General features: G+C 39.9%; 1 protein-coding gene across 1 annotated transcript in view; it reads left to right on the top strand.

Annotated features, from left to right (window-relative positions):
- LOC110382949 (spectrin beta chain, non-erythrocytic 1) overlaps positions 1-20531 on the top strand; it is a 102561-nt gene that overhangs the window by 41300 nt on the left and 40730 nt on the right. The window contains exons 27-51 of the mRNA XM_064042871.1: positions 540-652; positions 1572-1696; positions 2246-2385; positions 2951-3053; positions 3494-3567; positions 3872-3965; positions 4368-4522; positions 5054-5162; positions 5764-5954; positions 6837-7062; positions 7789-8007; positions 8507-8700; positions 9598-9700; positions 9986-10131; positions 10922-11147; positions 12040-12213; positions 12720-12917; positions 13419-13581; positions 14491-14579; positions 15160-15273; positions 15811-15946; positions 16404-16604; positions 18610-18839; positions 19634-19767; positions 20265-20450. Of these exons, the coding sequence (XP_063898941.1) occupies positions 540-652; positions 1572-1696; positions 2246-2385; positions 2951-3053; positions 3494-3567; positions 3872-3965; positions 4368-4522; positions 5054-5162; positions 5764-5954; positions 6837-7062; positions 7789-8007; positions 8507-8700; positions 9598-9700; positions 9986-10131; positions 10922-11147; positions 12040-12213; positions 12720-12917; positions 13419-13581; positions 14491-14579; positions 15160-15273; positions 15811-15946; positions 16404-16604; positions 18610-18839; positions 19634-19767; positions 20265-20450 (3843 nt within the window). The remainder of the gene's footprint in view (positions 1-539; positions 653-1571; positions 1697-2245; positions 2386-2950; positions 3054-3493; positions 3568-3871; positions 3966-4367; positions 4523-5053; positions 5163-5763; positions 5955-6836; positions 7063-7788; positions 8008-8506; positions 8701-9597; positions 9701-9985; positions 10132-10921; positions 11148-12039; positions 12214-12719; positions 12918-13418; positions 13582-14490; positions 14580-15159; positions 15274-15810; positions 15947-16403; positions 16605-18609; positions 18840-19633; positions 19768-20264; positions 20451-20531) is intronic.

Here is a 20531-nt window from a genome sequence, read left to right on the forward strand (position 1 = left end):
TGCGACTCCGGTTTAAGCGACCAACTGCTTATAGCGACCAATATTTATTATAATACGTCCGGTTAAAACGACGCACGCGCAATGTTTTGTTTACCTACGCACTCGCACCCCCGCCCCGCGTTCGTATCTCTACTTCTAAAACCAAAATAAGCCAAATCGGTCCAGCCATTCCACTAACAAACAGCAATTCATTTTTATATATAAGAAGAAGAAGACTAGCTGACCCAACAAACTTCGTATCGTTTAAGCCTTCCCTGGACCTCTACGAACATTTTAAAACCAAAATAAGCCAAATCGGTCCAGCCATTTTCGAGTTTTAGTGAGACTAACGAACATCAATTCATTTTTATATATATGAAGAAAGAAGATAATAATATGTATTCGTAAGTTATGTATGTATGTACAAGTTAAGATATGAACTTAAGAAATAATCCGTCCGTTTTGTGCGTCGTCCGGTTAGTACGACATAGTATCGTCGGTCCCTTGAAGGTCGTTATATCCGGATTCTACTGTATTTAATATTATTTATCTTCCAACAGATACAAAGAAGTGATAGGTCTCGGCAAACAGCTGTTGGCTAACAATCCTACTCTGGCCGACGTCGCTGACAAGATCAAGAGCTTGGAGAATGAGCACCAGGCTGTTGCTAAAGGTAAAATATGCTTTATATTTGTAAGAATAGAGTCTGTTTCAGCTTGTAAAGAGATAATCTAGCCCTAGACAAAAGTACTGTGGAATATATGCTTTACACATAATGTAATAGAGTTCAGTTTACTTGGCAAAGTGATAGTCCTCGCTGACAGTATTATGAGCTTGGAGAATGAGCACCAGGCTGTTGCTAAAGGTATTGTAATATATGCTTTATGTTTGTAGCAATAGAGATTAGTTTAGCTTGCAAAGTTCCCTAGCTGAAGGCACAGTAGAATATGTGCTTTATGTATGTAGGAATAGGGTGTAATTTAGTTTGTAAATAACTGACACACGTCGCTGACAAGATCAAGAGCTTGGAGAGTGATCACCAGGCTGTTGCTAAAGGTACCGTGTTATATGCTTTATGTCTGTAGTAATAAGGTTTAATTTAGGTTACAAACTGAAAGTTGAAGAGAATATCAAAAGCCTGATGAATTATTGTTACCAAAGATAATGTTTATTATCTGCCTTGTGTGAATAGTAATAGTGTTCAACTTAGATGCAGCGAGCGACTGTCTATCTGACCTTCCCACTTAATTCCTAGGCATTGGGCAACCCAATACCCTTGGGTAAAGCTGGTTGTCAGTCTTTCTCCTACCTCCTGAGTGAGTAACACTACCAAAGATGTTGCAATGACAGCCGGGACCAACCAATTTAACGTGCCTTGCGAAACACAGTCATCGGTGTCCAAAATACTTAGAACTTACAAGGTACTTACCTTCGTAAAAAAGTTGCATTGGTACTTAGGTACTTGACCTAGGGGACCTTTTCTAAGTTTGTATGAAAGCTGTAAAATGTGTAAAATGGTTCAGTTATTGTTAAACGGTGCACCACCGTTAGAGTTCAAAAACAATTAATAATAATTATCTATTTCTCCACAGAATGGCAAGAAAAGGACGCGTACCTCAAGCAGCTAGTGCAGCTACAGAGCTTCAACCGCGAGTGCGATCAGATAGACGCCTCCACCGGCGCTCATGAGGCTTATCTAGAGTACAAGCAGTTTGGAGTAAGTTAGAAGTACATTTACTAACAAAAACACGTGAAAATCTTATTGATATATTGATTATTAGCTTTCGCCAATGGTTTGACCTGTATTCTGCAGAAATTACTTCCTGTAATTAGGATAAATAGTCACCTATATATTCTGTATTCGTCTGTTCTGTGTATTCGTCTAAGAATTTAGCCAAGGTTCATCAACATTGGCTAGGCCATTTTCTCATTCTTAGCTTTTTCTCAATAAATAACGGATTTCAGATACAAAATAGCAAATATATAATAATATATAGGACGTGTTTGACATTCGTTCCGATTCGTAGATTAAAAATGTTGCGATTTGATGATATTAAAATCCATTTTTTTCGCCCTGTATTTTTTCCTTTTACATTTATTATTTACCTAATGTCACAAAAAAAGGTGATGGTGAGATTTTGCCCGTACTTCAAACCATGTTTTCCACAAATCTTTCATACCCTTTTATTAGTTAAAAATGTTTTTTAAATGTATAGAAATCTGTAAATAAAAAAATATACTAAACCACTTCCTCTTCTTCCCACAGTCATCAGTAGACGAGGCCGAAGCCCTAATCAAACGGCACGAGGAGTTAGAAGCAAGATTAGCAGCTCAAGATGAACGTCTAGCTGCCTTCTCACAGAGGGCGGAAGCGCTGGAGAGAATACCGCATTATGCTGCATCACAGTAAGTGGTTTTACTTATTTTTAGTCATTTTTTAGTAGGTTTTTAGTGATTTTTTAGTAGGCTTCAGTCACTTTTAGTGAGTTTTTTGTAGGTTTTAGTCACTTTTAGTGAGTTTTTAGTTTGCTTAGGGACTTTTTAGTGGTTTTGCAATAGATATTTAGTAACTTGAGAGAATACCGCATTATGCTGCGTCACAGTTAGTATTCCTTTACTTTTAGTGGGATTCCATAGATTTTTGGCAACTTATTTTATGACTTTAGCAACTTCTGCACGGGAATTTTGTAACTTTTTATGATATGTATTTGTAACTTAGCATAGCATTGCATATAGGTACTTGACTATTTATTTTCATTAATTCACAGACGTTAAGACACTTTTTTGTCGTTATTTTTCCATAAATATTTAGTAACTTTTTACAATGTTCTGTTGTTACAATTTTTTTTTCTTTAGATAACAACTAATTTGTACCTATATTCTTACAAATAAATGTTTCTTTCTTTCTAAGGCTGATGATAATGATAGTCAACAAAAATATATAGTTTAAATGACATAATTTTTCCCCCAGTATCGCAGGCCGTCGCGCGGCGGTGCTGCAGCGTCGTGACACAGTGAGACACGCGGCCGCCGAGCGACGCCGCGCGCTGCTCGCTAGCTTGGCGCATCAACAGGTCAGATGTTATGTTAAATTATAGGGAGAAAGAGTGTGATGGAGAATGCGAGTGACTGAGAGACTGAGAGGATGGAAAAGAGTCTGAGTGACTAGGATAGTAAGGGTACAATCAACTTCAGGTCAGTGGTAACAGTTTTATAGGAAATCGTACTTATTACTATTGGGTTAAGGTGCATGACAGTTACCACTGATGTGCGGTCTACCGTACAAAAGAGTGACTGGGAGAGAAAGTGGGAAGGAGACAGAAATAATGGCTGAGAGAGAGAGAGAGAGAGAGACAGTGAGCGAGAGTGAGAGAGAGGGGAGGGGGGAGATAGAAAGGCAAAAGGAAATAGAGAAAACAGTACCGAAGCTATAATTAAAGTAGAAATAATGTATACTTCCTGCAACATAATCATGTTATGTGTAGTTATCATTCATTAAACATTTTTTTTACAGTTTGTCGCGGCAACCGAAGAGCTGCAAACCTGGATTCAAGATAAGACAAGAACGGCCAAAGACCAGAGCTACAGGTAACATATGTTCAAAATGAATTTTCTTTCTTTTTTCTAGTTTTTAAAACCTTTATTAGTATCCATTAGTTAAAACATACTTGCGGTGGATTTCCATAATATATCCATCTGTTATTTTGGGATTAGAAATTGCATTTTAACATAATTATGTAGATTTAATATGCAATGTAATATTTTATGTAAATAAAATATATATTATTATATATGTATTATTAAACATAATTTTGACATAAACTCAAGATAGAAATTAACTGTTAGATAGGTTACATAAATCCGGATTTTAAAGTATTTTTTTTTTTAACAGGGATCTAGCCAATTTGGAGAGAAAGTTACAAAAGCACGAAGCGTTCGAGAGAGAGCTACAGGCGAACGAGAAACAACTGAGAAATGTTGAGAGTGTAAGTAATACATACTTTTTATAACAAAATAGGTGTAAACATTATCGTAATTTTTTTATCGTTAAGCAATGCTGCATAATCTGAGTTCATACATACTTTATAAACATCAAAATCCAAAAAAATAATCATTGAAGTCAGACAAAACTACAAAGTGAAAAACGCATTTTTTTACGAAATTCATTTACTACATGTAGTATTAGATAATGGACCTTCTCCTAAGTCTGACAAATACTATGCTTAGAACCACATAAAAATCGATTGAGTCAAACGTAAGATAATCATACACAAATATACATACACCATTCAGGTATAACTGAATACCTCTTTCTTTCGAAGTAAGTAATTTAAAATACACTTTCTAACTCGTTATAAAATTCTCAAAAATCTCCCCTACCCCAACAGATCGGCCAATCCCTGCAGAAGTCAGACCCCTCCCGGGCGTCAGAAGTGTCGGAACACCTGTCGGGACTGCAGACCGCTTGGGAGGAGTTAGTGGCTGCTTCTAGAGATAAGGGCAGTAAGCTCAGACAGGCGGCTCAGCAGAGGAAACATAGGAGGTATGGATTAGTTCTTAAATTGATGTAACATTTTTTTACATATAATATGAGCCTTGTATGCTACGATTTTTAGCTCAGCGCTAAATTAATATAATCCGGTTTAAATTATTTTTTTAAAGGCGTACAGCATTTATTTACAACAAGAATATAAATGGACCTTGTAACAAGTTTATCAATAAAATAAAATGGAATTTACATAATTTCTTTCTTACACCCATTAATGAGCCCTTCAATTGCATACAATTATAACGACATTTTCATCATTAAAAAAATTGCTTTAAGGCTAAAATTCCTCAATTCGGTCTTGTTGATTTTTTTTAAAATATTTATTTTGGTCTGTCTTTTCCTCGGGTCTACCACTATTGAATAGTAACCTGGAGGAACTACTTTCCGTACCCAGATAAAAGTAACCTGTATGTTTTTAACAAGTTTCATCGAAATCCATTAAACCGCGTGCGCGTGAAGAAGTTACAAGGATCATACAAAATCAAATTATTAATTTACATAAAATTTCTCTTCTTTATTTACCAGATCTGTAGAAGACGCGAAGGCACGTCTGATAGACTTGGAGCGAGCTCTGAAGAGTGAGGAGATTGGTACCGACTTGAGGAGCTGCAAGAGACTGCTCAACCAACATCAGGTAAGTCATATACCTAGCCTGTACCCAACTATGTACTTCTAGTAGGTAGTTCATTTTTATTTAATTAGTTCCTTTATTTTAGGCAACTAGCCCCATCAAAAATACAATACAAACATACTTATAAACGAATACATAAGATTATAATAATAAATGCAATACCTCACAGCCTTAATAAATGGACTCTCTAACACTGAAATATATTTTTGAATCGGACTTGTAGTTCTCGATACTATCGCTAGCGCGTTGAAATGAAAAAACTTTTAAGCTTACTAGCTTCTGCCCGAAGTTTCAACTACTTTCCGTACTCAAGGGCTGTGGGGGATAAAAAGCTTCTATACATCTTCTGGTTATGACCCACCCACTCATTTTCTTCCAAATCGGTTCAGTTGTTCTTATGTTACTAATGTTACTGTTTCTCGCGGTTTCAACCGTGTCCAGTGCAAACTATTTAGCGTACCCGGCTAAGATATTAACTTATGTCAACTGAAAATAGTGTATCCAAATTGTTTCAATAATATAGCCATTACGACATACACTTTGACAAACATTTTGAAGTTCTCTGTAATTTTTTTCCAAATAAATGTATTTTCTTTTTCCCCAGGCCTTAGAACAAGAACTATCCCTCTGGGAATCCAAAGCGACCTCCCTAGCGGCTCAAGGCGCTGACCTGGTCTCCGGCGGTCACTTCGACGCCGCCGCGATAGAGAGGGAGTCGGCCGCGCTGCTGCAGGCTGTGAGGGCGTTGCAACCACCTGCGGCTAAGAGGAGGCAGGCTTTGGAGAGTAGTTTGCAGTGAGTATTTAGAGAAAATATATCTTGATATGTTTTGTAGAAGGTCATTTTTATAGGGTACCGCGGGAAGAGTTTTAAAGTGCATGAAATTGAAAAGGATACCCTATTATTAAGACGCCACCTAGGTGATCGATAAAGCTGCTCAACTGTCTAAGAAAAATATAGTTTTTTTTTTTAATTATTTTAAAATATTCTTTTGTTAATTGTTATTTTAAGTTTTACTCGATTTATGGTTAAGTTATGTAAGTCTGAAATCACCAACCCGCATTGAGCAAGCGTGGTGATTAATGCTCAATCCTTCTCCGTGTGAGAGGAGGCCGCAGCCCAGCAGTGGGACGATAAAAGGCTGTAACATCAACAGCCATGGTTATGTATTACCACGGGGTGTTACTGTAAATATCGATCAATTCAATATTATAAAAAAATGTGATAGCTGAAAATCATTGTGCAATGTACAATATTGACTCTACATGGTCAATTGATCGTCTAGTCGGCCCATAAGACTTTTCTGTTCATCTATCTGTTTCCAGGTAAAATCTCATAATAGCTAAACAGTTGAAAGTTTCACTGGCCATGTATTTCAGTTACCGGTGCAACCGGGAGAGGGGAGCAAAACGTTTGTTTTATAAAAGCCCCCTAAAATATTCTATCCTATTTCTAGTTTTTAGTTAAGTTTATTTTTGTTGAAGCTATAAAGCGGCATCACATCATGTTGTTATCAACAAATACTGAAAACTGGAATAAAATAAATATTTTGGGGGGCTCCCATACAACAAACATGTTTTTTTTGCTCTTTTTCTAAATAAAGGTACGGAACCCTTCGTGTGCGATTCCGACTCACACTTGACCGGTTTTAACATTTTTAAATTTATTTTCCCACAGACTACACAAATTCGCAGCTGAAGTAGCGGGTGAACTGGACTGGCTATCAGAGCGGTCAGCAGCCGCCTCCTCCGAGGTCATGCCAACAGACCTGCACGCAGCTCAGACAGCTCAGAAGAAGCACGGCAAGCTCAAAGCCGAGCTGGTGGGGCGCAGACCCTTGATCGAGAGAGTGATAGCGCATGGTACTGCGCTCGTGGAGGAAGGACATCCTCAGAAAGAGAAGGTGGGTCATCATCTCCCGAGCCTTTTTACCAACTATGTTGGGGTCGGCTTCCAGTCTAACAGCATGCAGCTGAGTACCAGTGTGCCACAAGGTGTGACTGCCTATCTGGCCTCCTCAAACCAGTTAGGTACCCGAACAACCCAATACCTCTTGATAAGACTGGGTGCCTGACTTACTGGCTTCTGACTACCCGTAACGACTGCCAAGGATGTTCAATGACAGCCGAGACCTGCAGTTTAACGTGCCATCCGAAACACAGTCATTGGTCTCTAAGATATACTTAGAAAGTACATACAAACTTGAGAGGTTTTTGGAGGCTGTCTAACGAAATTTTGATATTTGAAGAGTGCTGTTTCTCTGCTTATAAAATCTTTTACGGATAACTTTTACATAGAATTTTCTATATATAGCACAGAAAGTTAGTACATAGTATATTCTTATATGCCAGCGGTTTCACCCGCATCCCGTGGGAACTACTTCCCGTACCGGGATAAAAAGTAGCCTATAGCCTTCCTCGATAAATGGGCTGTCTAACACTGAAAGAAATTTTCAAATCGGACCAGTAGTTCCTGAGATTAGCGCGTTCAAACAAACAAACAAACTCTTCAGCTTTATAATATTAGTATAGATAAAGGTTAAATTACAGCTTATAATGAATACAATTTTGTATGACTAATTTAAATAAGTTATGAATCCAGATTTTTAGTTCAACATTTTCACCCACAGATCGAAGCTCTCTGCTCGGAACTGGAAGCTGGCTACAAGGCTGTCTCCTCAGCAGCCGACAGCCGTGGCCAGGCCCTGGAGTCAGCTCTGAAAGCTCAGCAGTTCCTGCATGAGGCTCTGGAAGTGGATGCATGGTTGGCGGACAAGGCGGCTGCGTTGGCTCACGCTGATGTCGCTAAGGATCGACATAGGGCTACGCATTTGTTGACTAGGCATAAGGTGAGTTAGATTTTTAATAAGGTTAAAAAGGACATATGAAATAATCAGATTGGAATATATAATTAGAAGTAGTAATAATGTACATATTTATTAAGCATACTTAAATGTTTATACTGCACCAAACAAAAAAAGAATTTTAAAAAGTTGTCTGTCAATTTGTTTGGGCATGTTTTTGAAATAGCAGGCCCGATATTGAGTCGGTTTATACTAGCAGATGACTTGTGAAACTAGGAGTGACGTAAGCTACTTTTAAAAGAAGTAATCGTGGAAACATAGTGACATACAAATATTTAAAAACCATTTTTTTCTTACCAGCCACTACCCTATATGCTATCTCAATCTATAGTTTTGTATTTTCCCATAATTCGATCCATTTCTTTTTTACATTTCAATAACTAACCGACGACTGCCATCCGATTTCGAAAACCATTTTTGGGCGTAAATAAATACTAAAAACCTTTGACAGTTAGATACATAAATATTCCCTTTATCTCCCTAGGCCGTAGAACTTGAACTCGACACATACGCAGCGATCATAGCAGAAATGGGTCACGTGGCCACATCCATGGCGAACGGAGGACATCCAGAAGGCGAGGCACTGCTCGCGAGGCATGCCTTGTTAGCTGACAGCCTCGCGAGGCTCCAGAGACTTGCTGCTCAAAGGCAGAAGGCGCTCGTTGAGTCTGTGTGCAGGTAAGTTATCATATATTGTGAAATAAGTCTTAGTTCTTTCGTTATTTGGTCATGTGGCCTCGTCCATGGCGAACAGAGGCGAGGCGTTGCTCGCGAGGCATGCCTTGTTAGCTGATAGCCTCGCGAGGCTTCAGAGACTTGCTGCTCAAAGGCAGAAGGCTCTCGTTGAGTCTGTATGCAGGTAAGTCGCTATTTATTATGAAATAAGTCTTGGTTTTTTCGTGATTTTGGTCATGTGGCCTCGTCCATGGTGAATGGAGGTCATCCGGAAGGCGAGGCACTGCTCGCGAGGCATGCCTTGTTAGCTGATAGCCTCGCGAGACTTCAGAGATTGGCTGCTCAGAGGCAGAAGGCTCTCGTTGAGTCTGTTTGCAGGTAAGTCATCTAGAACAGGCATGCAAAAAAAGTAAAATGTGCTTTTTAAATGCAGAACTTAGTCGTGGTGAAAGTTCTTGAAAAATCTTTCTAACAAGTCCAAACACAGCTCTATGACACGATGTTCCATCATGAAGTTCCAGTTCATATCGTCGACTCCATCATCACATCAGTTCGACAGTACCATATTATTGTATTGTCATCAGAACTACATACAGCTCCCAATGTTCATGATGCTACAATCCTTGGAAGATGGTTAAATTAGTTACCTTAGATTATATTACATATGTAGTTATGTACAGGTTGACCTAATAAAAGTGTGTTAAAAAAGGAATTAGTCCGTTTTATAGAAAACCCCAAAAGAATAGACACGTGTTTGTAATTTTCACAGAAGATAATGTATAGATATTTTAGGTACCATCCAAAAAATATGTTTTTTTTTTTATACGAAACCCTTCGATGCGCTCTATTTTTTTTGTTTTATCTCAGAACACTTTTGAAAATAATTTCATTTTTTTACAGATACGAGTATCTAGCAGAGAGTGCTGAGTTAGAGAGCTGGATACAAGAGAAGTACGCTGCAGCTTCCAGCGAGGACTACGGACAGGATTACGAACATTTATTGGTGAGTTCTAGAGTATTCTAGAAGATAACCTTCTGTAGGAAATTGGTAGTTGCAAGAACTGATGGATTGGATGGATTCTATAGGAAAATTGTTGAATCTGCTGGATTGTGACTAATAAGTTTTTGGAAGGGACTAATACGGATTCAAGAACTGTAGACCCTGGCTTCTGATTGACGTGCCTTCCGATACACGGAAGACCTCGTCATGCCAAGATGGTCCCCCATCCACGGACCGCCCCATGACAGGACGTCAAAAATTCAAAATTACCCCCCTTTTCCCCACCAGATCCTCCGCTCCAAGTTCGAGGAACTCCGTCACCGCGTGGAAAGTGGAGCCGAAAGGTTCAACCAGTGTGAGGAGTTAGCCAAGAAACTGCTGGCTACTGAGAGTCCTTATATCGGAGATATTGAGAAGAGACAAGAGGCGTTAGGGTAAGTTCAACCAAAAAACTTATAAAATTGTTTTAATTCAAAATACGATGCTTTTGTGAAGAAAAAAAAAATATTGAGTGTCATAAGTTTGACAAGAGACATATCATGAAAATACTAGCTTCAGCCCGCGGCTTCGCCCGCGTAGTGTTCGGTTATATCGCGTTTCCAAGAGAATTCTTCAAAAGTCCGGGATAAAAACTATCCTATGTCCTTTCTTAAGTTCCAAGCTGTCCAAATGTCTGTACCAAGTTTCACACAAATCGGTTCAGTAGTTTAGGTGTGAAGAAAAACAGAGTTACTTTCACATTTATTATATTAGTTAGGATTTTTTGAAGAAAAACATTGTGTATCTTGGTCGGCGGCTTTTTGGTTTTTTGAACCTGATGTCGGTAGCTGCGCGATCGTCGTGAAAAATAAATATCGACAATATTTTTTTAAACTGTACGAGCCCGGTATTTACTCAAACTCAAAATCGTTTATTCAAATTAGGCTGATAAATCAGCTCTTTTCGGACGTCAAAAACAAAAGACAGCCCCCAAAACGCCCGCCCTTCACCACTTCCTATGTGTTTTTGCTGGGAAGAAGAAGTACTTTACCTTCAGAAGCAGTAAGAAGTTACCAAACAAAAAAAAAGTTCTTTTTAAATTCTGTACTTTTTATCTCAACGCAACTGAGTTCCGAAGCGCTGCTTTGCATTCGAGTCCAACTCACTCTCTTAGAACCCACTGCAAACACAATTCCCGAAGCCAAAGCCACTTCAACAGAGCATTAACCCCCACATCAATTCCAGAGAATGGTGGCAACGTCTAATCGAACAAATGGAATCCCGAGCCAGCCGCCTCCACGCAGCCGGTGAGATCCACCGCTTCCACCGCGATGTTGGAGAACTGGTGTCAAGAGTGGCAGACGTGGTGCATGCTGTAGTGCCTCCGAGGGACCTTCGGGCTGCCACCGCTGCTTTGAGGGCGCATGATAACACGCTGAATCAGCTGCTGGCTATCGATGCTCAGATGCAGGTACGTGACTGTTCACCGCTTTTAGTACAAAAGGCAGCTGAGTACCAGTGTGCCACCGCATAATTTTTTCCGTAAAACTTTTTTCTCTTTCAATGTTCCACTCGTGAGGTCTCTAGATTAAAAAAGACCTCATCAGCGTAACGTATATTTATGTTTTTTTATTTAACATTTTCTCGACTATGTTGACTGATGACTTCCTACGCTGAATACCAGCATGCCACAAGGAGTGACTGCCCTCATATCTGATCTCCTCAACACAGTTACTTGCAACCCTTAGTAAGACTGGTTGTCAATTGACAAAACTTCCAACTCTTGAACTGTAACGACTGCCAAAGATGTTCAAATGTCATCCGGGACCAACCAATTTATCTTGCCTCCCGAAACCCTTGTACTCACCCTATCATGGACCGACTATGCCAAACTTTGCTCTTACTCGTCGTGACAAGATAGTCACCCATCGACTGTACCAATGCTTAACTTTATGATTAATCGGTCCTCACGGCTATTTACTTTGCCCTCTACTGGCCTCACTGGATACTTACTGGTGTAAATTTCCCTCTAATGTTTACATTAAGAAACGTCAATTACCTCTTCACCATCACCAAAAGAGTTACATAATTGTTGTTTAGTATACTGGCTGCCATATGAACAGTCTTTGGCAGTCGTTACGGGTAGTCAGAAGCCAGTAAGACTGACAACCAGTCTTACCTTGGGAGTTGCCCGGGTAACTGGATTGAGGAGGGCAGATAGGCAGATGCTCCTAGTAGTTAGAAAAAGACAAATGAGAAGTAAGCAACTACATAAGCTGTTTCCTACCGGGTCCATATTGTGTTCATTTTCACCTCACACATGAAATACTAACAAAGTATTGACCACCATATTCCATCACCAGGTCCTTCAAGAAGAAGGCAACCGTCTCCGCAAGCTCTACCCTGGCGGTAATGTCCAGCAGATAGAACTCCAACAGAAAGCGCTAGAAGAAGCCTGGGCCATGTTGAAGCAGGCCTCTGATGAGAGGAGACATATGTTGCAGCAGCATTTGGCTTTGCACCAGTTTTTGACGGAGGTGAGTAAACTATATACTAGGTATATAATAATGAAAATTATTTAGAAGTTTAGAGTTACAGAAATTGGCTTATAAAAGACATACAACTTTACCTCTAGTATCTATTCTACTAATATAAAACTAACGAGTTGGCTTACACGCGCCAATCTCAGGCGCTCTTGGACCGATTTGAAAAATTATTTCGGTGTTAGATAGCCAATGTATCGAGAAAGGGTTAATTTATATCTGGGTGTCTAGAGAAGTTTCCACGAGATGCGGAGGATTCCGTTGGTAGAAACCAGTTGTATAACAATAATTATCCCTGCTGTCCTACTTAAATACTTTAAAAAATTATAGAATTTGCTAAAGTAATAGAATGGATTTTGATTAAACTTTTCAGTTATATAGCCCGTATATTTATACGATATATAATAAAGAATGTATCGTTATTTTAACTAGCATTTTACCCACGGTTTCACCCGCATTATGATGATGAAACGTTTTACTTATAATATTTTCACCCACAGGTACGAGACCTAACATCCTGGTCCGTAGCCCTTCGTTCATCAATGTCGCGGGCCATCCGCGTCCGCGACGCTGTCTCCGCGCAGGCCGCCCGCGCGGAACACGACGCCGTCCGCGCGGAACTGGACGCTAGGGACTCGTCGTTCAAAGACGCGCTGCAGATGGGAAGAGATTTGGCTGCTCAGCATCCTAATGCTGCGGTGAGTTTTGTTGGTTTTAAAGTATTTTTTTTTGGTTATTTCTATGGGATGTAGCCTGGCTGTAAAGTAGGTTCATCTGAGTATTATCATCAAAAGGGTCATCCGAATCCGTTTTTATTTCAAAATAAGTGAACTGTTTAAAGAATATTTTTATATAATTTATGAACCTATGTGTAAATCACTTTACAAAGTTTTTTGATAAATATTTGACTGTTAGAACTTTCCAAGTTAAACAAAGTCATTAAAATTACTTCGATGTATATTACTAACGCGATCGATAAAATCAGACCGCATATTTATTTTTAACTTAGGAAAAACATTCTGTAATTGAATTTCCCGTTTCAAGTCGTAGCACCTTCATCCTAAAAGATCTTTCAATTCAATGTTCTCTTTTTTTAATATTAACTCCTCGGAAGATTACTTACTTGACTTGCCTCACTTACTTTATTTACATAATTTACTTTACTTCAAAACACTAACTCCCTCTCATTATTACAACAGGAAGTAGAAGAAAAATGCGAGGCGTTACTAGAAGAACGCAACCGTCTCCACGGCGCGTGGGCAGCACGACAGGTCGCGTTAGACCAGCTCATAGATCTCCACTGCTTCTTGCGAGATGCCAAGCTGTTGCACGATCTCTGTGCAGCTCAGGAGGCTGCGTTGAGTAAGTTTAATATAATTTATAATAATAAAAATATATCTTGACACCGCTCACACACCATCCTCCGAGCCTTTGCCCAATCATGTTGGGGTCGGCTTCCTGTCTAACCGGATTCAGCTGAGTACCAGTGCTTTACAAGAAGCGACTGCCTATCTGACCTCCTCAACCCAGTTACCCGATACCACTTAGTTAGACTGGTGCCAGACTTACTGGCTTCTGACTACCCGTAACGACTGCCAAGGATGTTCAATGACAGCCGGGACCTACAGTTTAACGTGCCATCCGAAACACAGTCATTGGTGTCCAAGATATATTTAGAAAGTACATACAAACTTAGAAATGTTGCATTGGTACTTGCCTGACCTGGGATTGAACCCGCCCCCTCATACTTGAGAGGTTGGTCCTTTACCCACTAGGTCACCACGACTTTTTTTTGTATAAAATGTTAGGAAAATATGCAGTGTTAATTCCACGAAAATCGAGACTTGCATGCAGGATGTTGTAGCCTCATGCATATGCAGATGAAGCGAAGATACCACCCTCTCGCCCTCATGCATATGTAAGAATATTTCATACTAGCTTCTGCCAGCGGTTTCACCCGCGTTCCGTGGGAACTACTACCCGTATTGGGATAGAAAGTAGCCTTGCTCGATAAATGAACTATCTTACCCTGAAATTTTTCTAATTTCTAAATTTTTCTAAAAGTTCCTGAGATGACCTGATTATTCCTGAATTTTGTTTCGCTATAAAGTTGTTTCCTTGAAAGTTCAATTTCTTTTTCTTTGTTTTTTTTTTTTTTTAATAAATTTTCGTTAATAAACTAAAGAAATAAAAATAGTATGTTCAACAATTATAAAAATTTTCAGCTTTGTAATTTGTTTGCTTGGCTAATGTTCTATACTTATTTCACAGGTACTGAAATATCACAAACTAGCAGTGTAGAGGAAGTTGAGAATCAGCTGAAAAAACACGAAGCTTTCGAGAAATTACTGGCGACACAGGTAAGTCTTGCCGTACCAAAAAATTATAAATTATATTTTTTATAGGAGCTAGTGGCTAGAAACTGCCGCATGGGTCGATCGATCAATATATTTTTTTTTTATTTATTTATTCGACTTACACGGCTTTAACAGCCAATTACATAAATCGTAAACTTAAAATTAAATTTAAAATAAAAGTTTAAAAATACAGTTAAATACAACTAAAGTGTAAAATAATATATAAAAAAACACATATAAAAATTAACAAATAATTAAAAAAAATAATAATAAATAAATAAAATATAAAAAAAAATAAAATTAGGAATTGTTTTCACAAAACTTGGACAAAATTATGGACAATATGATAAGCAATACCTAGCGTGGTCGGTATGTGGATGGATGACCATACTATGACAAGTTAAATTGGTAGTTCCTGGCTGTCATTTGAACATCTCAGTCGTGACGGCTAGCCAAAAAGCTGCAAGTAAACACAGAGGAACTCGTAATGATAAGATGCTTACCCATCTACGTTCTGACCGTGTTATTTTACCTCAAGATCTCTTCGTGCTAAGTCAGGCTTTAATATGACTTTTCTCTCCAGGATGAGAAGTTAGCGACCCTGAACAGCCATGGAGACAAGCTGCTGCAGCAGAACCACGTGGAAAGCCAACGCATCGCAGACGAGCTGCAGCATATCAACGAGAGAAGGAAGAAGGTATGTATTGCACTTGCTTGAAGTGAATTCTTTAGGGTCCGTTCAAACATACCGGCTCGGAGAGAAGACCAAATTCGTAACACGTTGAAAATCGAGTACTTAGTATTTGAAGTAAGACGTTTGGCTCCGATTGCATACTCTTTAATGCTCGCGCAACCGATCGGCTCTGGTCTGTGTGAAAAGAAAAATGCGCGGCGATGCTCTCCGAGCCGGTCTTTTTGAACGGACCTTTAACCACTATCTTATCCCCAGCTATGGAATGTATTTTGGTCTTGTTAAAAAAAAATCTTACCTCTTAAGGCCCAAGTCACACCTGTATGTAGTTACTACTACATACAGACCAGTATCGCTTGAAAAGGTCGCACGCCACCGGCAGAAATATCACTCGCCGCGCCGCGGGCTGCCGGCAGCGGCCGCTACCATTGCGGTGTGACTCGGGCCTTAATATTTAAGTTTTATTTGACGTGTGACGTTGTGTGTTAAACGTCGTATTTTACACCTTATTTTCTCAACACTATAATACATATTTCTCCACAGCTATACGCGGCTAGTGCGTCTCGTCGCGCAGCACTAGCCCGCTCACGTGCGCGTGCGCAGTTCGCGCGCGACGCGGCGGAGGCGCGCGGCTGGGTGGCCGACAAGCTCGCCAAGCTCGCTGCTGAACATCAGCATGGTATGTATATTTGCGCAACCTTTGCGCAGTAAGAATATTTGCGCAACCTTTGCGCAGTTAGAATATTTGCGCAACCAGAATATTTGCGCAACCTGAATATTTGCGCAGTCAAAGAATTTGCGTAACCAGATTGACATTAGCTTCATACTAATTATGTAAATCTCTAATCACAAAACAACTGTTAGATATGTTATTTGTAGTAATCCACCGAAAATTTGGTCTATCCAAATCACGGCACTGTCTATGGCCCACGTAGTTTTATTTCTCAAATAAACTTTTATATTATATACATTTTCTACCAAAAGTTAAAAAAATATAAATTGACAACGAATACATTACTCTTTGACACTTAAGTAACATTAATTTGATGATATATTCTACTATTTACAATCTGATCCATACATCCACAAAGTACTTACAATTCAAGATATTTATTAAAATACCTTCACATTTCTAGGTGAAGTAACAAACCTAGAAGATAAAATCAAGAAGCTACAAAAACACCAAGCCTTCACCGCGGAACTGGCCGCCAACCGAGCTCGTCTGCAAGAAGTACAGCAACTAGCTGTGGAGCTGAGTCCTGATGCTGAAGTGGAGAAACAGCTGCAGCAGCTGCAAGCTGACTGGCAGCGGCTTGAGACTGCTACTGAGCAGAGAGGTTGGTCATCATCATCATCATCATCAGCCCTTTTATTGCCCCACTGCTGGGCAAAGGCCTCCCCTGTAGGTTGCTACTAAACAGACATGTAGGTTGCTACTAAACAGAGTTGTAGGTTGCTACTAAACAGATATGTAGGTTGCTACTAAACAGATATGTAGGTTGCTACTAAACAGATATGTAGGTTGCTAATAAACAAATATGTAGGTTGCTACTAAACAGATATGTAGGTTGCTACTAAACAGATATGTAGGTTGCTACTAAACAAATATGTAGGTTGCTACTAAACAGATATGTAGGTTGCTACTAAACAGATAAGTACATAGGGTACTACTAAAGAGGTAGGGAGGTAGAGAGGTAGGTTATCAAAGTCCTTCACCGCCGAGCTGGCCGCCAACCGAGCTCGTCTGCAAGAAGTACAGCAACTAGCTGTGGAGCTGAGTCCTGATGCTGAAGTGGAGAAACAGCTGCAGCAGCTGCAGGCGGATTGGCAGCGGCTTGAGACTGCTACTGAGCAGAGAGGTTGGTCATCATCATCATCATCATCAGGCCTTTTATCGCCCCACTGCTGGACAAAGGCCTCCCCTGTAGGTTGCCACTGGCACAGATATGTAGGTTGCTACTAAACAGATATGTAGGTTGCTACTAAACAGATATGTAGGTTGCTAATAAACAGATATGTAGGTTGCTACTAAACAGATATGTAGGTTGCCACTGAACAGATAAGTACACAGGGTACTACTAAAGAGGTAGGGTACTATAGAGAGGTAGGTTATCAAAGTCTTTCACCGCCGAGCTGGCCGCCAACCGAGCTCGTCTGCAAGAAGTACAGCAACTAGCTGTGGAGCTGAGTCCTGATGCTGAAGTGGAGAAACAGCTGCAGCAGCTGCAGGCGGATTGGCAGCGGCTTGAGACTGCTACTGAGCAGAGAGGTGGGTCATCATCATCATCATCATCAGCCCTTTTATCGTCCCACTGCTGGGCAAAGGCCTCCCCTGTAGGTTGCCACTGGCACAGACATGTAGGTTGATACTAAACAAATATGTAGGTTGCTGCTAAACAGATATGTAGGTTGCTACTAAACAGATATGTAGGTTGCTACTAAACAGATATGTAGGTTGCTACTAAACAGATATGTAGGTTGCTACTAAACAGATATGTAGGTTGCTACTAAACAGATATGTAGGTTGCTACTAAACAGATATGTAGGTTGCTACTAAACAGATATGTAGGTTGCCACTGCACAGATAAGTACATAGGGTACTACTAAAGAGGTAGGGTACTATAGAGAGGTAGGTTATCAAAGTCCTTCACCGCGGAGCTGGCCGCCAACCGAGCTCGTCTGCAAGAAGTACAGCAACTAGCTGTGGAGCTGAGTCCTGATGCTGAAGTGGAGAAACAGTTGCAGCAGCTGCAGGCGGACTGGCAGCGGCTTGAGACTGCTACTGAGCAGAGAGGTTGGTCATCATCATCAGCCGTTTATCGTCCCACTGCTGGGCTGCGGCCTCCTCTCACACGGAGAAGGATTGAGCATTAATCACCACGTGCGAGAGATGCGGGGCTGATTACGGACTGTTGTTTTCCTATACCTTTTATCAGTTATTGGTGTCTAAGTTTTACTGGAGAAAGTACATACAAACTCTGACAAGTTGCATTTATGTAGCTTATAACAAAAAAAAATATGTTTACCTCTGAACTTTGCGACAAAGCATAGAGGTCCGTATACTGTGGTAACCTCCGTCGGTTCATCATCATCATCAGCCTATCGCAGTCCACTGCTGGACATAGGCCTCTCCAAGTGCACGCCACTGAGATCCTACCTCGGTTGGAAATCACTAACTTTTGTGTCATATCTGCGATAACATTTTGTAATTTCATCTGTACTTTCTTTTCAGTCATAACATTTTTGAACAGTTATTTTCGAATATTTTCAAAAGAACTCGCAAGAATCTAATTTTTATACCCAATTTCTCCCCAAAAACTTACCTTCCCCTTTACCTCCCAGGTCGCGGCCTAGAAGAAGCCCAAGACATCCTAGAATTCAACCAGCACCTCGACAAGATAGAAGCCTGGATCCGCGACAAAGAGATGATGGTTCAAGCCCACGAGTTGGGCCGGGACTACGAGCATTGTTCCGCGTTGTTACGGAAGCTGGATGATATGGACAGTGATATGAAGGTCGATGATAAGCGGGTGAAGAGTATCTGTGCGTTGGCTGATAAGTTGTTGCAGCAGGTGAGATATATTTATTACTATTATAAATTACTAGCCGTTTTCCCGCGGTTTAACCCGCGTCGCGTGGGAGCTACTGCCCGCACCGGGATAAAATATAGCCTATGTTACTCGCAGATAATATAGCTTTCTAATGGTGAAAGAATATTTAAAATCGGTCCAGTAAGTTTTGAGTTTATCCATTACAACCAAACAAAGTTTTCCTCTTTATAATATTAGATTAGATTAGCCGTTCCCCGTATTTCTATCAGTGTCTCCCGCTTCATAAAATGGCTTATTTTACCTGTCTCTGACTCTAGAATAGATTAGTCTGTGTACCAAAGTTGATTAAAATCCGTCAGTAATTTAGAGACAGAAGGACTTAGTAATTTTCACATTTTTAATTCATACATTGTTTGTTTGGATATTTACATTAATAGCATATAAGTAATGCTTATTTCTCTACCAAACAATACATGTGTATCTACAGATAGATAAATTATTGAAATCCACCATAAAGTTGTGCAGTGGGCTGTCCTTTCTTTAAGGGAGAATGGTAGAAGAATAAAAGATAAAAGTTTAAGTAAATAAAAACTTGAAGTAATTTATTCAAAGTAGGCCGCAAATCTGCACTTTTGGAAGGTCAAATATACCAGAAAGACCATTTTACAAATGGTGGAACGAACTTTGCAGTAGTCTACAAAATAAAGCCTCCAAAATCGCGTTACCACTTCCTGTGTGTTTTCAATGGGAAGAAATAATGGTGGAACAAACTCCCCAGCAATCTATGGTCAATATATCCCAAATTTCCCCCCCAGGGTCCCACCCAGCAAGCAGCAGCGGTATCTCAGCGCCGCGACGCGTTCCTCGCGAAGTGGCGAGCACTGTCCGGCGCGTTACAGAAGTACCGGGATAACCTGTCTGCTGCGCTCGAGATACACTCGTTTAATAGGTAAGATTGTAGCTTAAATTATACCTCTATATTTTTTAAATATATTACAGTTTACAACCGGGTTCTATCAAAATGAAGAAGAGCTTTGAAACAACTGGTAGAGTTCGGGTTTTTGTCTCTTCAGTGGACTCTGAGACTTATGGATGTTTTTTAAAACTGCAATTTTGGTATATTCTAAATATCAAGATTCATTCATCGCCTAGCAATAAATGTATGAAATAAAATAATAGACTAGAATTTAGAACCACTACAATTTTCTATTTATAAATCATAGGTAGTCCTAAAAGTCTTTCTTTTCATTAAATGGTTTTTTATTGAAGGGAATTTTTACCTCTTCAACTTTTCATTTGCAAAGCTATAAAGGTCCCAACAAATCTTGTACCCATAAATATTACCCCATTATGTTTTCGTAGCGCAAGCATCTTTTATTACTTCACTATTTACATCACTATATTTTCCCCTTCAACATTCTTCTAACCTTCTTCCTCCCCCCACAGAGACGTAGAAGACACAGCAGAACGCATCTCCAAGAAGGCCACACTCTTCAGCAGCTCAGAACGAGGACGAGAACTGGCGGCAGCTCACGAGCTCAAGAGGAAGCATCTGGCGAGGGCTGCGGAGGCTGGAGCTATTAGAGATAAGATACAAGCTTTGGAGGGAGAAGGCAAAGTGCTGGCTAACAAGTGAGTGTGATAATGACTACATAATTAAATGGCAGAGTTTGGAATGTCGAAAATTTTAGTGTTGATAGTCTGTGTGATCAA

Source organism: Helicoverpa armigera, chromosome 30 (genome assembly GCF_030705265.1).
Source record: "Helicoverpa armigera isolate CAAS_96S chromosome 30, ASM3070526v1, whole genome shotgun sequence".
In the NCBI taxonomy this organism is placed as follows: domain Eukaryota; kingdom Metazoa; phylum Arthropoda; class Insecta; order Lepidoptera; family Noctuidae; genus Helicoverpa; species Helicoverpa armigera.